Source organism: Opisthorchis viverrini, assembly GCF_000715545.1.
Source record: "Opisthorchis viverrini unplaced genomic scaffold opera_v5_113, whole genome shotgun sequence".
In the NCBI taxonomy this organism is placed as follows: Eukaryota; Metazoa; Platyhelminthes; class Trematoda; order Opisthorchiida; family Opisthorchiidae; genus Opisthorchis; species Opisthorchis viverrini.
Window position 1 is genome coordinate 843027 of NW_008751767.1, and position 15497 is coordinate 858523.

At 45.4% G+C, this 15497-nt stretch overlaps 1 protein-coding gene across 1 annotated transcript; it reads left to right on the forward strand.

Annotated features, from left to right (window-relative positions):
* Nucleotides 1-1391: 1391 nt before the first annotated feature.
* On the forward strand, nt 1392-5726 carry T265_13840 (hypothetical protein; the record flags this gene model as incomplete). The annotated part of the gene is made up of 3 exons (XM_009170818.1): nt 1392-1531; nt 1937-2013; nt 5608-5726. Coding segments are annotated over 3 exons (336 nt in total), but the record flags the coding sequence as incomplete, so codon positions are not given.
* Between the last annotated feature and the right edge of the window lie 9771 nt (nt 5727-15497).

The window sequence follows — 15497 nt, forward strand, 5'->3', positions numbered from 1 at the left end:
CAGTTTGTTCGACGCATTAAAGGCGATAACTTTGGTGTAGGGCCATTTCTGTCAGCGTCAGTAACCATTGGTGAGCTGAGTTTTAGGGTACCCATCCAGGGAGATGGCAGTTGCCGACCAGACTGAGTTTACTGATTAGTGTTCTGACACTTCATTGTCAGATCATAGACTGTCCACCCGTTGATCGCTCCCACTCAGTACGGGACTGGACAAAAAGAGCCTGTAAGGCGGACGGCCTTCTGGAATGCGGTGTACATGGGGCGTGAGTGACTGCTCCAACCGGTTAGCTTGCCTCAGCTTACCGATGGTCAAATACCCGCAGCTTTCGTATGTCAGCTGCGCGTAGTAACTATGTTTCTGATCCATGTGTGGATGAAACCATCGATGTGTATATTCCATCTTTGACAAGTCACGTCAGCGCCATAGGTGTCGAAGGCTAATAAACGCCGTCCTGGCCTTTCCGATCAGAGAAGTAACCTCGTATCCAGCCACTCCACCGTAATTCGTACAACCGTTCAGGTAAACGGGTGGATAGCTGGCTTAGCTATAGATGAGATCGGCCTTAATGTGTATAAAGCGATTGGGGACGAGATGGACCAAGTGGTTAGAGTGCGAACCGGAAGCTCCGTGGTTCGGACCCGACCTCTGCCTCTCGACTTCCCCTGTCTAGGCTTGAGGAACCTGGCAGTATCCCAGTCCTCATGCTCCCTTTGGTTGGCATGGCAGCTAGGCACCGAAAGGATGTTTTAGAGCTGAAGGACTGAGATCTTGGGAGAAGTTAAATGGTACAAGTCTGGAGATGGTGTGACATAAGACATTGATTGACACTCATGAAAATCGATTGGAGAGGACGACACAAGACGAAAGTTTTCCAGTTTCCCGAACCCTGGATTCTTAGTCCGACGCGGGTTGTAGACAAAAGCATACGGACCGCATCATTATCATCAACAGTAGTGTATCAAAAACGTCTTTGAAAGCAAGCATTCAGTGGATTTTCAAGGTGATCCTTGAGGCAATTAGAATATGCGCCTCAATGTCATTCTTGTTGTCGTACTTCACTTCCGTCACACTGCTGGACCGTCGACGGATGCAGAAGACTGATTCTTGCGGAGGCGTGTTTTGTAACGCCCCCTTCGGTGCGTAGATCACGTCATAAATGGACGGAATTCACAGTCGGGTGAACACTATTCATAAAACGACAAATCCTAAAAGCAAATCAGATGTGGAATAGCAAATCTTTCGGATGGCAACCGAAGTGGTTGGTCGTAAACAGTGCAGCGTGGAGTGTAGGCTTCCGAACGCGGGCAGTCAGAATCCAACGGTTTGGTGTATACCTTTCGCGAAACACCGCACGATGTAGGTGAGGATACAAAAGGCTCGCTGTTTTTCAGCGCATACAAGAGACTATTCATGTTTTCGAGAAATACACCCAGTTGCAAAACAATTTGGTTTTCACGAGAGGCTCAACTGAATCTCTCGTTTATGATATTCTACAACTGAATGTGCTGTACACAGGCCGCCTCATGATCCAGTTAGCACAATATTCATGATCTAATCTACACAATTTTCCAAGTCACACGTTGTCTGCCTCATACTTGGCACTATTCTAGAGGAAGCACGGAAAACAAAACTCATTTCGGTGTAATTTCATGCAATTTGGGTTCAACTAGAACGTAAGGTTGACGGAAACTCGGAAACTGTGCCTATCTGATGAGCCCCAAGAAGGGTGAAATTGGTCGTGGGCTGACAAAGAGTTTTCATAAACCTTGTGATTAGTTTTTTATGAAGATTAGTCATGTATTAACGCACAGAGTTCGACAGACAATCCAGATTTCTACTAGATGTCAATGTTTGAAGGCAGCTGTCGACTCAGATCTCAAGGTAGCCAGCCATCTTGAAAGTGGTGAAACTGGTACGTTTGTTCGTTCTGTCGAAGCGAGGATGATGATACACCCGAGGCGCAACGTCATACGGGCGAACCAAAGGATTCATCTCATGGAGAACTGCGACATAGTGATTGGTATCTTTTCAGTAGTGTTATAAGTAGTAGGAATGAAAGCAGAATTTCGCTACAAAAGGTAACCATATGAGTACATACAAAGATTTGCAAATTATTTATCTTCGACGTATGGCAGACTCAAGTTTACACTTCAAGCTTTACAAAACAGCCAGTTTGATTTTAAAATGCTCACATGAAAAAAATTTCATCAAAATTCCAGAACAAGTATCAGATTCCATCAGTTCTTCTAAGGTTCCAAATTTGGAATTATGTAAAATATCGTGATCAGCAATCGTTTTGAGCGAAAAGTTCAGGTCTACTTCAAGATGTTTACGTTCAAATCCCTTTTCCCCGTTTGTGATATTCAGTGAACAGCTTTTTTCACGCCGATTACACGAGTATTTTTGCTGATGGGACACATTTAACCAAAATGATCCGCTCTGCCTTGTGTCAAGGCCGTAGACTGAAACGGAACCGCCAACACTACCGAGCATCACAGTCAGATTTTTCCATCTCGTGGACTAAACCCGAGTATAAAGAAGCCCCACGTGACCTACGATCTTCAGAGTCAACTATACTAGCGCGCTGTACAGCTGTCGGCTCAGACCATCCGTGAAACAAACCGGAGTGGCCATTAACGACACTCTGAAACTGGCTAACAAGTAGTCAAATTCGAATCTTTAGGGGGAGCGGTTCGCGGGAGTAATCTCAGGCGAAAAATATCCGAAAAATATTGTCGTGAACCTCAATTCCTATTTTGTTATATTTGATGAACCTCTCTTCATAAATCCATAATTTGTTAGGGTTCCTGATTTCGAAAAAATGCAAGTTGATATGTCGCGATCGCAAACGGACTGCTGCTCACAGCGACCCGAATCATGTTCTCATGATTATCCTCATCACCTGTCTGCAGAATTTACGCTTCCAGTAAACGACAATAACTATGAATAGAACACGTCTTCTATCCCAACTATTTGTCGATAGTTGGACCGAAAATGGCACACCATAAGCGCTTTCAGTTAACCCCACAAACGCTGTTTCTCTTGCGGACAAATTGGTGTCGATGGACTGACGATCGCAACATCCCAATCACCTCGTTGTCACTTGTATACATCCTTTCCATGACACGTTTATCGATGCTCAATCACAGAGACCGACGATTCAGTTGCTACTACGACTGCAGTTTTTGCCTTTCAAAGTGTGGAACTCATGTGCGCGCATGATTATCATCTTTATTCGGTGATTTGTGCATGCATGGCTGTGTGATTGCTTCCCCAGATGGACTAACAAACTCACGAACTTGGTCGCTCTCTTTACACCGTGCGATAAAGATGATAATCTTCTAGCGGGGACAATGGAGTTGTTGTCACACCCACACAACACACGTCTTCTCGCTTTGTGCACCCAATTTCCTGGTATGTGTGAGAATCGGGCTGATCATGGGGGAGGGTGTTATGAGTATATACACACACACACACACGTCTCTCGCTTTGTGCACCCAATTTCCTGGTATGTGTGAGAATCGGGCTGATCATGGGGGAGGGTGTTATGAGTATATAAAACATTGATCAGACGCCTTCTGGTGACTGATACATGTTTCGCCATGATGGTGTTCCGTTTTCGTTCCGGCCGTTTTTGAGTTTCACTCATGCGCGCTTGGTGGCAGTTGTTTTGAGTGGGCGAGTGAGTGGTACTCAAACATAGCGGTCCATTAGCGTGCGCATGACACATGAGGGCGTTAATAATATGCCGCGTGCCATGCTTTTGCCAGTCAGCCAGCCCGCTTGCGCGGACAATCCTTGATGACTGCAAAATCCTCAGCCTGGTTTATCAAGATTGCTGATTCCGGTGTTGTGCTGCGTAGATAAGTGTGTGTGTGTGTGTGTGCGCACGCACGCATTTGAGAGTATGGGAATAGTCAACAAGCAGGGAAGTGTAAACGGGGAAATTGATCAATAAATAAGGCAGGCAACAGCAGTGAGAATGGTCCACAACAGAAGTGAAAGATGCGTCGGGTTCGGTGGTGATAGCGATTTATTTTTCGTCACCACAATTCCGATGTACTACTTATGAGTAATTAACGGCCCGTTAACGGAAATAGGGTTGCTACGGTGGGACAAACACAGACGGATATCTAGATACAACAAGGCTGGCCTACTGATTGCTCGATTTGTAACAAAATGTAGCCGATATGAGGTTCGGGTAGAAAACTCACAGAGTTTATCCATTCATTTTGAAAGCCATAGAATAAAAAGAAGGGAAAAGAGTGGATGAGGTAGGGAGATGAAGCTAGCCTGTACAAGCATTCTGAGGGAGCCGTATCTTCAAAGGTCCAGTCGGAAAATATGAAAAGAAACTGACGGAACGAATGCGACTGACATACATCAGCTTCCCCTTCTGGTAGACACCGCAGTTGGCGGAAACCCGGGAACTACACCCATATGATGAGCCCCAAGAAGGACGAAACAGGTGAAAGGGGGTGTCAGAGTTTTCAGCAACCTCATAAGTAGTGCATTACGTCTACACAATGTACTGCGATATATTGAATACCCTGACAACTGAAACACGAGGCGGCCTGGTACAGCACGCTCAACTGGAGAAGACCGTGCCACACCAGTTAGCACGGGGGATCGGACAGACATTACCAGACCCTTGGAACACTTGTGTAATATTAGTAAAATCACGTGCTGTTCTTGGAAGCTGAAACAAAGACTGACGACAGCACATACGCCATTCGGAGTACGCAACCCATTTTTGAGGGCAGTTCCGCCAAGTCTCCGATGGTCCATATGTTTTCGTGCAGTAGAATGCACCACCAACTGAACCACCACCAAAGGCAGCATTTCTGTGAAGGTTTCGCTCTGTAATTGAAGCCAATCCATGCTAAAAAAAGATCAAGAACAACTGCATTTCTGTTTCGTTTGTGTTGGGAGTCATCAGTCGTGCGCATCTCACGAAACCTCCAGTGGGGAGTCTCGAACCCACGATCTTCCGGACAGTGGTAGTGCTTGTCTTTTGCTTGTGGTGTCACACAGTAAAGTAAAGTAAAGTAAAGTAAAGTAAAGTAAAGTAAAGTAAAGTAAAGTAAAGTAAAGCGAAATAGGTAATCCAGCGCACTTCAACGAGTAAAGAGTGGAGGAGTGTAGAACCACTTTGAAAGGTATTGTTTTAGGGTTTGTATAAATCCTTCGCTTCCATCCTACGAGCGAAGTCAGTCTATGCCGTAAAGGTGAGGAGTAGTGTTCAGCTGTTTCACCCTTATTGGGACTTATCACTAGGGCGATTTAAACTCTGTTCATGGTTCTCTTGTAGAACGTAGATGCCAACTCGAACAGACTGACTGCCCACTACTGGTTCATCAGGTGAGGGTAGTCCAGTCAGAAAAACCTCTCAAAAGAGGGCTCTCTAGTGGTCTCCCGTCACGATATGCCGTTTGTCGTATGTGTTACGTCATCCAGACATTTTCTAGAAGTACACCAAATGTCCGAGTTCAACTAGCACTTTTTGACAAGATCTGGTAATGATGTAGACGTAATACACTCCTCATAAGGTTACTGAGGGCTCTTCGACAGCTCACAACCGGTTTCGCCCTTCTTGAGGCAAATCAGATAGGCTCAGTCTTCGAGTTTCCCTCAACCTTATATTCTACCTGAACCCAAATTACACGAAATTGGCAAAATACAAAGTCATTTGCAAACAAATTCGGTTTTGTGAGAAACTAACTTAGAACATAGCTCAATCACTCGTTTATGATGGTTTCAAGCAACTGAATGTGCAGGCAGCCACATGTTTCAGTTTGTACGATATTCGAGATAAAGCGGTACATGTATAGACGTCATACACTACTCATAAGGTTGCTGAGGGCTCTTCGACAGCCCACTGCCGGTTTCGCCCTTCTTGGGGCTCATCAGGTAGGCGCAGTCCCCGAGTTTCTGTCAATTTCATGTTGTGCCCCAGCCCAAAGTGGACAGTTTCCTACAAATACATTAATCGGAAAATATATTTGGCCTTCTCGGGAGACCCAATTGAATAAAAAACAAGAGAGGCAACTGGGTTCCCGTTGAGTCTCCCGTCAAATCCAAATTGATATGCAAGTGTGTATAGTTGTCGAGATCTGGTAATCATACTCTATCTTTCTTCTTGAATGTTTAGATATTGATCAAGCGGTTGTTGACCTGCTCGCCTAGCTTTGCAACTGCCTTGTAGGCCTTTCGGGGAGACATCTTCAGTGCGGTTGGTCCATCCACTTACTGACGATGTCTACGCGAATGACCACGAAACGTTGGCAAGTCCATTGTCAAGCTCGGCGAACATATCCAGTGAAAACCTGACCAACGATCAATGTGCACATGCCTAGAATTCGTTGGCTTCTACTGAGAAGAATGTTGGCATGGGTAGACTCATCGACACTTCGCTGCTCTCCACTCCGGTACCTAACACCGTACTGATTGGTTATAAAGCGCTTTGCAATCAGTTCGTCCAGCCTGGTGAAGATTTGCTGATTTTCTGCTCACTGATTGGTTATAAAGCGCTTTGCAATCAGGTCGCCCAGCCTGGTGAAGATTTTCTGATTTTCTGCTCACTCATTACCCACTGATCAGTGATTGTCTCTCTTCATCGATTCTGACAGAAGATATCGCGAAAAAACAAACATGAATGGTCATCTGTTACGTCACAGTGTTTTTCCTAACTGTTGACAGTCCTAACTAGAATCATCATTCGTACACAACAATGCGGTAGACTGACAATAAGCAATCCGACTCATCCGTTATTTTTTTCCATCATTTCGGTTTCACGTGATGTACTTCTCGCATGTGTGATGTTTCACCACTTTCCGATATCAACACCCAATAATCTCGTTTGGTAATCACACGTTTCTAATCTTCACATTCGTGTTCGTAATTCTGTTGACACGAAGGTGAAGTAGATTTTACAGTTTCTCGTTCGGCCGACAAATAGCTGCTGCGTGGTGAGGCTTATTCGATCCACATTATTTCATGTGTTCAGATTTTAAAGGCAAAACTTTGGACAGTCTGTCATTTGACGTCATGTGGCCTTATCTGTCACGTGACAATTTACTTGGGGGTAAAGAGCCAATCATGTTGTGTTTGTTCAACAGTCGCTTAACTGATTAGAACACCACTCAGTGAGCATAAGTCCTGCGTGATCTTGTTGAGTACGCTCAATGACGCAAGCTCTATTCACTAGCGAGCGAAACCCTTGTACACAAGATCGATAGTGCTGACGACTGCACCCCTTTGGCATTAAACCCAGAAATGTAGTCAGGTGACATGACGAGCAAGTGAACAGTAACCTTTGTAATGTACCACTCATAAGGTTGCTGAAAATCCGTCGACAGCGCACGACCGGTTACGCCCTTCTTGGGGCTCATCAAGTAGGCGCAATTCCCGAGTTTCCGTCAACCTCATGTTCTACTTGAACCCAGATTGCACGAATTTAGCAAACCACACGCATTCTACTCCAGAAAGGACGAAACCGGTCGTGGGCTGTCGAACAGTTGTCAGCAACCTTGTGAGTAACTTCCTTTATGAAAACATGCTGCGGTATCTCGTATATCGTGCCAACTGAATCATGAGGCGGCCAGTGTGCAGCACATTCAGTTGTAGAATATCGTAAACGAGAGATTCACTCGAGTCTCCCGTGAAAACCAAATTGATTTAATGCGTTGATTTTAAAATGAGTATCGTTCGTCATCGTCACCGCTCATCAAGCTTGAGTTTACTTGTAACCAGATAAAACTGTCTTCAAGACTTTAGGACTCCACACACGAATGCGACACAGTCGAATATCACTGCTCGCCAAATGTGGGCACAGAGGAAAGGAAAAACCGTCCGTAACAAATGTTCGGAAGTTGAACACAAACGACAACTTATTCCATTTATCACGCGTTTGCATGGTGACAGTTCTGACGCGTTTGACGTTCCAAATTCTCACAGCGCCGTTACTAATGAATCGGGTTTTTTACACGGCTCACTGGTGAACCGTGACCGAATGGTGGTGCAACGGAGTCTTCCGGGGAGGGGAAATCTGTCACCATTATCCGCTGTCGAGCGCACCAGCTCGTGAGCGCGCGCGCGCGCGCGCACGTACATACGTACGCACGCACGCACGCACTCGCTCCGGTGCTTACAAACTTAAATGCTGTCATTACCCTCTCCTGATCACTGTGTACTTGCCAAGTAATTACCGTAAAAATCGGTAATTTATCTGACAAATGCATGTTAGCACGCAGGCAGCTGTTCTCTTTTTTCCCCCAATTCAACCAATTTGTACTCACTTGATCAGGTGATAAATGGCGGAAGAGAACGGGGGTGGAGCAGAATGAAAAAAGCATTCGTCATTTTGGTGAAATACATACTCATTTGCCAATTAAGTTGGTGCTGTTTTTCCCTTGTTTTAATGTGCGCACAAAGAGTACATTGCATTTCGAAAAATACTCTCATTTGGATACGAATTTGGTTTTGACAACAGAGTCCAGTGAATCCAGTCGAATCTGTGTAATTTGGCTTCAGGTGGGAGATAAGGTTGAGAAACACTCAGGGGTGAAACTGGTCGTGGGTTCTCGAAGAATTTTCAGCAACCTTATGAGTAGTGTACTGCTTCTATAAAATGTTCCGTGACATCTCGAATGTCGTGCAGACTGGGTTCAAGTAGACACATAAGTTTGACGGAAACTCGGGGACTGCGCCTACCTGATAAGCCCCAAGTAGGGCGAAACCGTTCCCGGGATGTCGAAGAGTTTCCAGCAACCTTGTGAGTAGTTTCCTTTATGAAAATACGCCGCGATATCTCGAATATCGTACCAATGAAACATGAGGCGGCCTGTGTGCGGCACATTCATTTAAAGAACATCATAAACGAGTGATTCGGTTGAGTCTCTCGTTAATATGTATGAGTACCTTCAGTGGATTGTGTCAGGTTGATCGAAACTCGCACTTATGTGATGAATCTCATGAAAGAGGAAACCAGTTGTTGAAGGGTCAACAGCAACAACCTTCATGGAATGATTGGCGACGGAAGTCATGTTGCCCTTCAGGTGAGCACAATTGGAACGGGTGCTAATCCTTTTCTTTCGTTGAAAATATGGACGGCATCTTGGCCTGACTCACTGCGAAGGTGACTAAAAAGGCCTTCCAATTGGACTGAGAGCTTGTGGTTTGATCGTGTAGGTGTGTGGCAAAGCTGTCCATGTTGAACTAGTTTGTAGCTTGGGTGATATACGCATTGTTTCCAGTTTTGGTGATCTTGACTTCAGTGTCTTCTGAGCTTCACTCATGAACAGTGAAGATGCGTTCTCGAATGCCGACGAAACTCGTTCAAGCCATTTGTCAGGATGCTTAGTGAACAAACTCATTGTCAGCTGATCAACCACCAATAAGTGCAATGGAGCTAACATATTGGAACTAAATGTTTTTATGTACGACTGAACTCTATTCAGGTGAGACGCGCCATAGAGTGTGGGGCCTCTACAGTGGACCTTCTGGGGAGCAAGTTCTTCTCTATCCATCCCTACGAAGAATTCACACCAATTGTCTAGACTACTCATAAAATTGCTGAAAACTCTTTGACAACCCACTTTCTATCGTTTTTGATAATCTGATAAGCCTCAGGAAGGACAAAACTGGTCTTGGGCTGTCGACGAGTTTTCAGCAACCTCATGAGTAGAGTGTTACCTCTGGACAACAAAGAATCGTGATATCTCAGATACCATACCAAACGAAATCGGGCGGTTCAGTGCAGCAAATTCATAAACTGGAAATTCCGCAGGATTCAGTTGAGTCATTTGTCAAAAGCAAATTCCCATGAAAATGAGAGCATCGGTCAAATTCGTGATGAGTTTTGATTGATGGGAACGCTATCAGATCATCTCTGGTTTATCTTCAGAGGAACCTTCCTTGAGGAAGATTATTCTGGTGCGGTTTGAAGCGAAGAGTTAGTGGAACGAAATAATACAGCGGAGTAAGCTCGGAAAATTTTGTCACTTTTACATGGGGGTTGTATGTGTATTCTGTGGTTCGTATGAAACCTTGTCGATGACCGTAGTCAGCAGGCCCGTTTTTCGCAAGTGTCTATGAGGGCAACGTTGCACGGTGGTCAGGCTTTGACAGGGCCCCGTATCAGGACTTGTCAATCTTGTGTAAACAAAAGATACCAAATGAGCTTTCTGTTAAATGGTTTCCCTCCTGTGACTCCCAAGACATAACAATTATTTTATCGTGCACGAATTTTCGGCAACATTCAGTCCATCATGGTTGTCTGTTTTCAGTTTGGGAAGTTTTGAAAATCAACCGACCGACGCGGTAAGACACTAGCTGTTACAATGGAGAAAATAGGGCGGTGCAACTAATCGATCGTTTTCGAGCAAAATCAGACCACAACGCAATAAAAACCACAAACAAACCAATAAGCTCACAGAAATGCTGTCTCACAACTGGCCAATCACGTTAAGAGAAAACAGCTGATCTTCAGGTGCTATAAAAAGGCACACACGCAAACAAGAGGAAGTACTCACCAAGCTGCGGGCTGATGATGTCTCCTCGTATGGTGACAAAACACCTTCAAGTTAATTCCCAAGCTCAGCGGACAGGCAAACAGACACCCGATCAACAATCACTAGTTTTGGAAATAGTGATCGTTCAGCTGTAGCACCCTTTCGGTGCCTAACTGCCATGCGACCCGAAGGTTGCACGAGGGCTGAGATACTGCCAGGTTGCCCAAGCGTAGATAGGGGAAATCGAGAGGCAGAAGTCGGGCCTGAACCACGAGCCTTCCGGCCAGTACACTCGCGCTCTAACCACTTTGACCATCTTGGAAGTAGTGCAGTCACTTTTGACAAGGCTGTGGCATCTCAGATATTCATAGCTACACAATTATGTGTGAATATCGCTCAACCGGCAACGAAATCGGTGCATTTCTCTTTGCATTCGCATAAATCTCGTTTGAACAGTCCTCATCATGTTCTGAAACACTGTATTGAGTTCAAACCAATTCAACGAAGGATTGAACTCGAGTTTCGCCGTTATCGGGGCTCATCGGTGGTGCATAGACTCATTGGTTGTTGATCAGGTGGCTGTTGACCTGTTCGCCAAGCTTGCCAATGGGTTTGCAAGCGTTTCATTACCATACGAGGAGACATCATAGACTTGGCTATTCAAATTCTCGCTTGAGTGATCTGCCCAGCAGACGGGCCGACTGACGAAATGAAGTGGGTTGAACGGTCCCATTCCGAAGCCTTGGGCAAACGAATGAGCACCAATCAGTTCTCATGTTCAGACGTGATGGTTCGGGTGCGTTTAGCGTGTGCCCACGTGTTCGAATCCCGGTACGGCCAGAAATGTGCACTGTTGTGAGGCCTAATAAGAGCAAAACTCGAGTTCATTGGTTCCCAACTTTGGAGCAGACTAACAAAAGTGGATGTAAATTCCGTCATCACCTAATTACATTTCTAACATATTAGTCTCCAATGACAAACTTTGGCCAGTGGGACTGGCAACGAAACGGTTTTCGGAACTCATGGGTGATGGAAGATGGGGCACAATACACAGTAACTTGATCACTTTACTACTGTAGTCAAAACTAATATTGTTCCCGGTTCTATCATTTGGCAAAAAATTGAAGGTCAGACACATGACTTTTGGTATTGCGGTTTTATTTCCTGTTTTCTGGACCTTTCTGTTAGCTAAGAGGCGACAGTACAAGTGAAGTATCCTCTCAATGATTGTGGAGTTTATTCAACGACAAGTGAACTCAAACCGTAAATATGGCCTTAGTGAAAGGAAGGCGTTCGCTACGGTGTTATTTTTTAGAAAATGCCAACTGAACAGTTACGGACTATTGGACAGGGAAGCAAAACTCTCATATGCATCCTGTTTACAAAAACAGAATATCCATCCTCTCTTTGAACGCGTCTTCCTGAACTTTTCAGGATATTCATTAAATGTTGCTCAAATCGAAGTGAATGCTACAAAGCGACCTAACAAATTCCCTAATAGATGTCACTTTTCAAGAGACGCAAAGCGGATTTACGAGAAACCATACTACTCGCATGCCTCCCCCCATCAGTAGTACCACCGGTGCACTGGTAGTTTTACCTCTGGGGCAAGTTCCCCTAAAAAGTTTTGAGTTGGATACACCCCTAACTACAGGTTATCTTGAGGATTATCAAAGGCCGAAACCCTTAACAAGTTGAATCTCGGTACTTTCACATATTTCGTGTGGCGTACAAAGGAACATGTACCTTATTCTTATTGCGTCTGACCACGGAGGTAAAGTTCCCAACTGTTTGGTGAATCTCTGATCTTCCATCCTAAGACCAAACTTCTCCCCTCTCACGAAGGAGCACAGATGGGGAATGCAGAGATCCTCTTGAGATGAAGAGTGTTCAATCAAAATAAGTGAAAAAAGTAATCATTGAACGAAAAAAATAACTTACTGCCGGGCGAAGTAGTTTAGCAAACGCTTAGTTTTATTTGACTGCCTTTGTGACCAAAAAGAAACTGTCCAAGAGACCTTCAGCATCCAACACAACCATTCGTGCTTCTTCGATAAATTTCAGCACTTGCTGGATGCTTCATGGTTCATGTCGGCAATTCAACGTGAGTGCTCAAAACGAAGTCTTCCCCCAGTCGAGTTCGATCGCAGCGTAGTAACAAGGCGTCCCACTTTAATCTCAAACTAGTCTCTGTTCCTGTACTTTCGCTTGGTGAAATGTCGTCCACCAACAAAAAGACTCCCTGCAATCCCCGTCGTTGTTTAAAATCGGGATTCTCTCTTGACAGAACACACTACTCATAAGGTTGCTGAAAACTATTCTCATGGGTATCGTGTTCCATCTAGACTGCGATATTTGGGTTCAGGTAGGACATGAGGCTGACGGAACCTGGGGGACTGTGTCCACCTGATGATGAGTCCAAACTTGAATGGCTAAACCGGGTCATGTCAGCAACCCTATGAGTAGTGCACTACGTCTATACAATACATCGCGATGTCTAGATTATCGTGCCTGGTGCAGCACATTCAGTTGCTTAAGAACGAGCGATTCAGCTGGGTTCCAGGTGAGTCTCCTGTCAAAACGGAATTGGTATGCAAATGAGTGTATTTCACCAAATTTGTGTAATTTGGGTTCAAGTAGAATATAGGGTAGACAGCAACTCGGTGATTGTGCCTACCTGATAAGCCCCAAGGATGGTGAAACCCCTCTTGGGCTGTCAAAGAGTTTTCAGCAATCTTATGAGTATTGTGCTCCCCAAATGTGTGTTTGTGTTTCAAATTAACACAAGCTCACCTTGGTGGATCTAGTCTGATCCAGGTGCGTTGCGCAAAAAACGATCGCGCTTTTGACGATCTTGTAGAATTCAGATAGAATGTACCGTGTAGTGCAACCCCCCTCATTAACCGCGTGACAATTCTCTCTTTGGCAGCTCTAATCGACATCTGTTAACCGCAAACCTTCCCGTCACGCATAATCATGCGCTTCGAAACTAAACCCGCTGGCTGACCCCCGCACGGCGCGCCAGTTGCCATAATTTGACATGACAACAGCCGCGTTGAAATTTGAAAAGGGCGCGGGGTGAAATGATGTAAATGAGCCCTGGGTTGTGCACACGTCTGGAAACCGATTAAAATTCCACATACACGACCTGTCCGAGAGAACGAACGAACTGGCGAGCAAGCGTGTCTCGTTTACACGCACGCACACACACACACACACAATCGACAGAGAGCTCACGGGCCCGTTACGAGTGCTAATGTGTTGTTGGTCCGACAAAGCGACAAACGCTGAGAAATTGCACAGTATCCACCCGTACCCAAGCGCTTGTCAGAACAGGGTGCCAACAGTGCCGTCGTTGCCCCCGGAGTGGAACTGAACTTGTCACGAAAGTATGTCAGGTTAATCAACAACACTCGGCGCGACGCGACGAGACGCACATCACGAAGAGAATGCCTTAGTGACAAACAGGTGATGAAAAGCAATAGCAAATAAAGTGTGAGAAAGAGTGATAAACTCACACCAGGTTTGCGGTCGACCATAGTAACGCTGAGATGGTTGGTCTGGAACATTTAATTGAATCTGATGACGATAATGAGGATGCGGATTGTTGAGAGCTTCAACTCGTGTGAACACTGTTCAGCTGTTACACCCTTTCGGTGCCTGGCTACCCGGAGGAAGCACGGCGACTGAGATACAATTGTCAGGTTGCCTGGAGAGAGAAGCAATAGAGGTTGGATTCGAACCACGGACATTCTGGTCATTCAGCTCGCGCCTTAACCACTGAGCCATCTCGAGTTGTCTGTGTGAGCAACAGTAATACTCCAAACAAAAGTAGTGTAGAACTTTGTGTCTTCGTAAACCTGAAATAGAAAAATGTGCTACAATCTCAAACTTTCAGATGCATATCCCATTGACAAGAATGTCGGTAGCTCAAATTAGATAGGTGACTGTTCCTCTGTCCTCTTCAGCTGAAAAATCCATATTGCATCTTCTGTGCTTAGCTGGTTAGCTCCGCGTCATTCCTTGATGGTGCCATAAACGTTGATCTTCTTATGATCTTTGGATCTTTAAGCCTGTCCCCGAGAACACCAAGGCACTTCCAGTGTAAAGTTCCGCAGCCGATGACTTCGGATTCCCAACTGGGTTCAAGGTCAAGCCACGATGACCCTACTGCAGTACAGGGCCCACGTCTCGGCCAGTATTAAGTGTCTAGGTTGAAAAAACCTTCTGAACGGGATTGCTGTTCGTCTCTGATTCGTTTAAAGGTTTGTTCAACATGTGGGAATCTCAGACCCGTTTTTCTGCTCCACCAGGATTAGCTCCACAAGTTAAAACATCGCATCACTGTTCAGACTAATCCCAGGGGGCGGGCTGCCAGAGTTACATGTTGGCAAAAGCAAACTTGGCCATATTCATCGTTTTCGAAAAAGTTTGGTGACAGTCGGTAGATTTATTGCTGGGCAACGTTTCGCTTTTGACACAAAAGCTTCGTTAGGCCAAGTTACTAGGTTCCGAGGTTGGTCGAGATTTAAGGCGGAAGGAGAACCAATCAGCCAAGTCAAGCTAAATCTCTGTTGGGTGTCGACCGAGGGATTTCAGTGTGTGGTTGAGTGGTTGAACAAGTTTGGGTCGGTGGAGAAATCTACATGTGTTTGGGTCCAGCCTAGGGTCTAGTTCTTCTGGTTCGGTTCATCTGATGGTTCCTCTTGAACTTCGTTCAAACCTTCTGTCAGTCGGTGTGGGTGAGCTAGTGCTAAGACAGTTGTGTAAGAGGGATGCTGTGACCCTTGGTCGGGTTGGGATTTCCACCCCACCCCCCGGCTTTTTCTAATCATCCTACGTGGATTGACAACCACACCGTCACGTGTCAACTCGGCTTATCTAAGACCGCTTTTCGTACGATCGCTAGCTCCACACCCTCGATTTTGTTCACGCCGTGATGCTAAGCAATTTCCACCGCCTCGGCTATCAGCCGCTGTGGTGTGA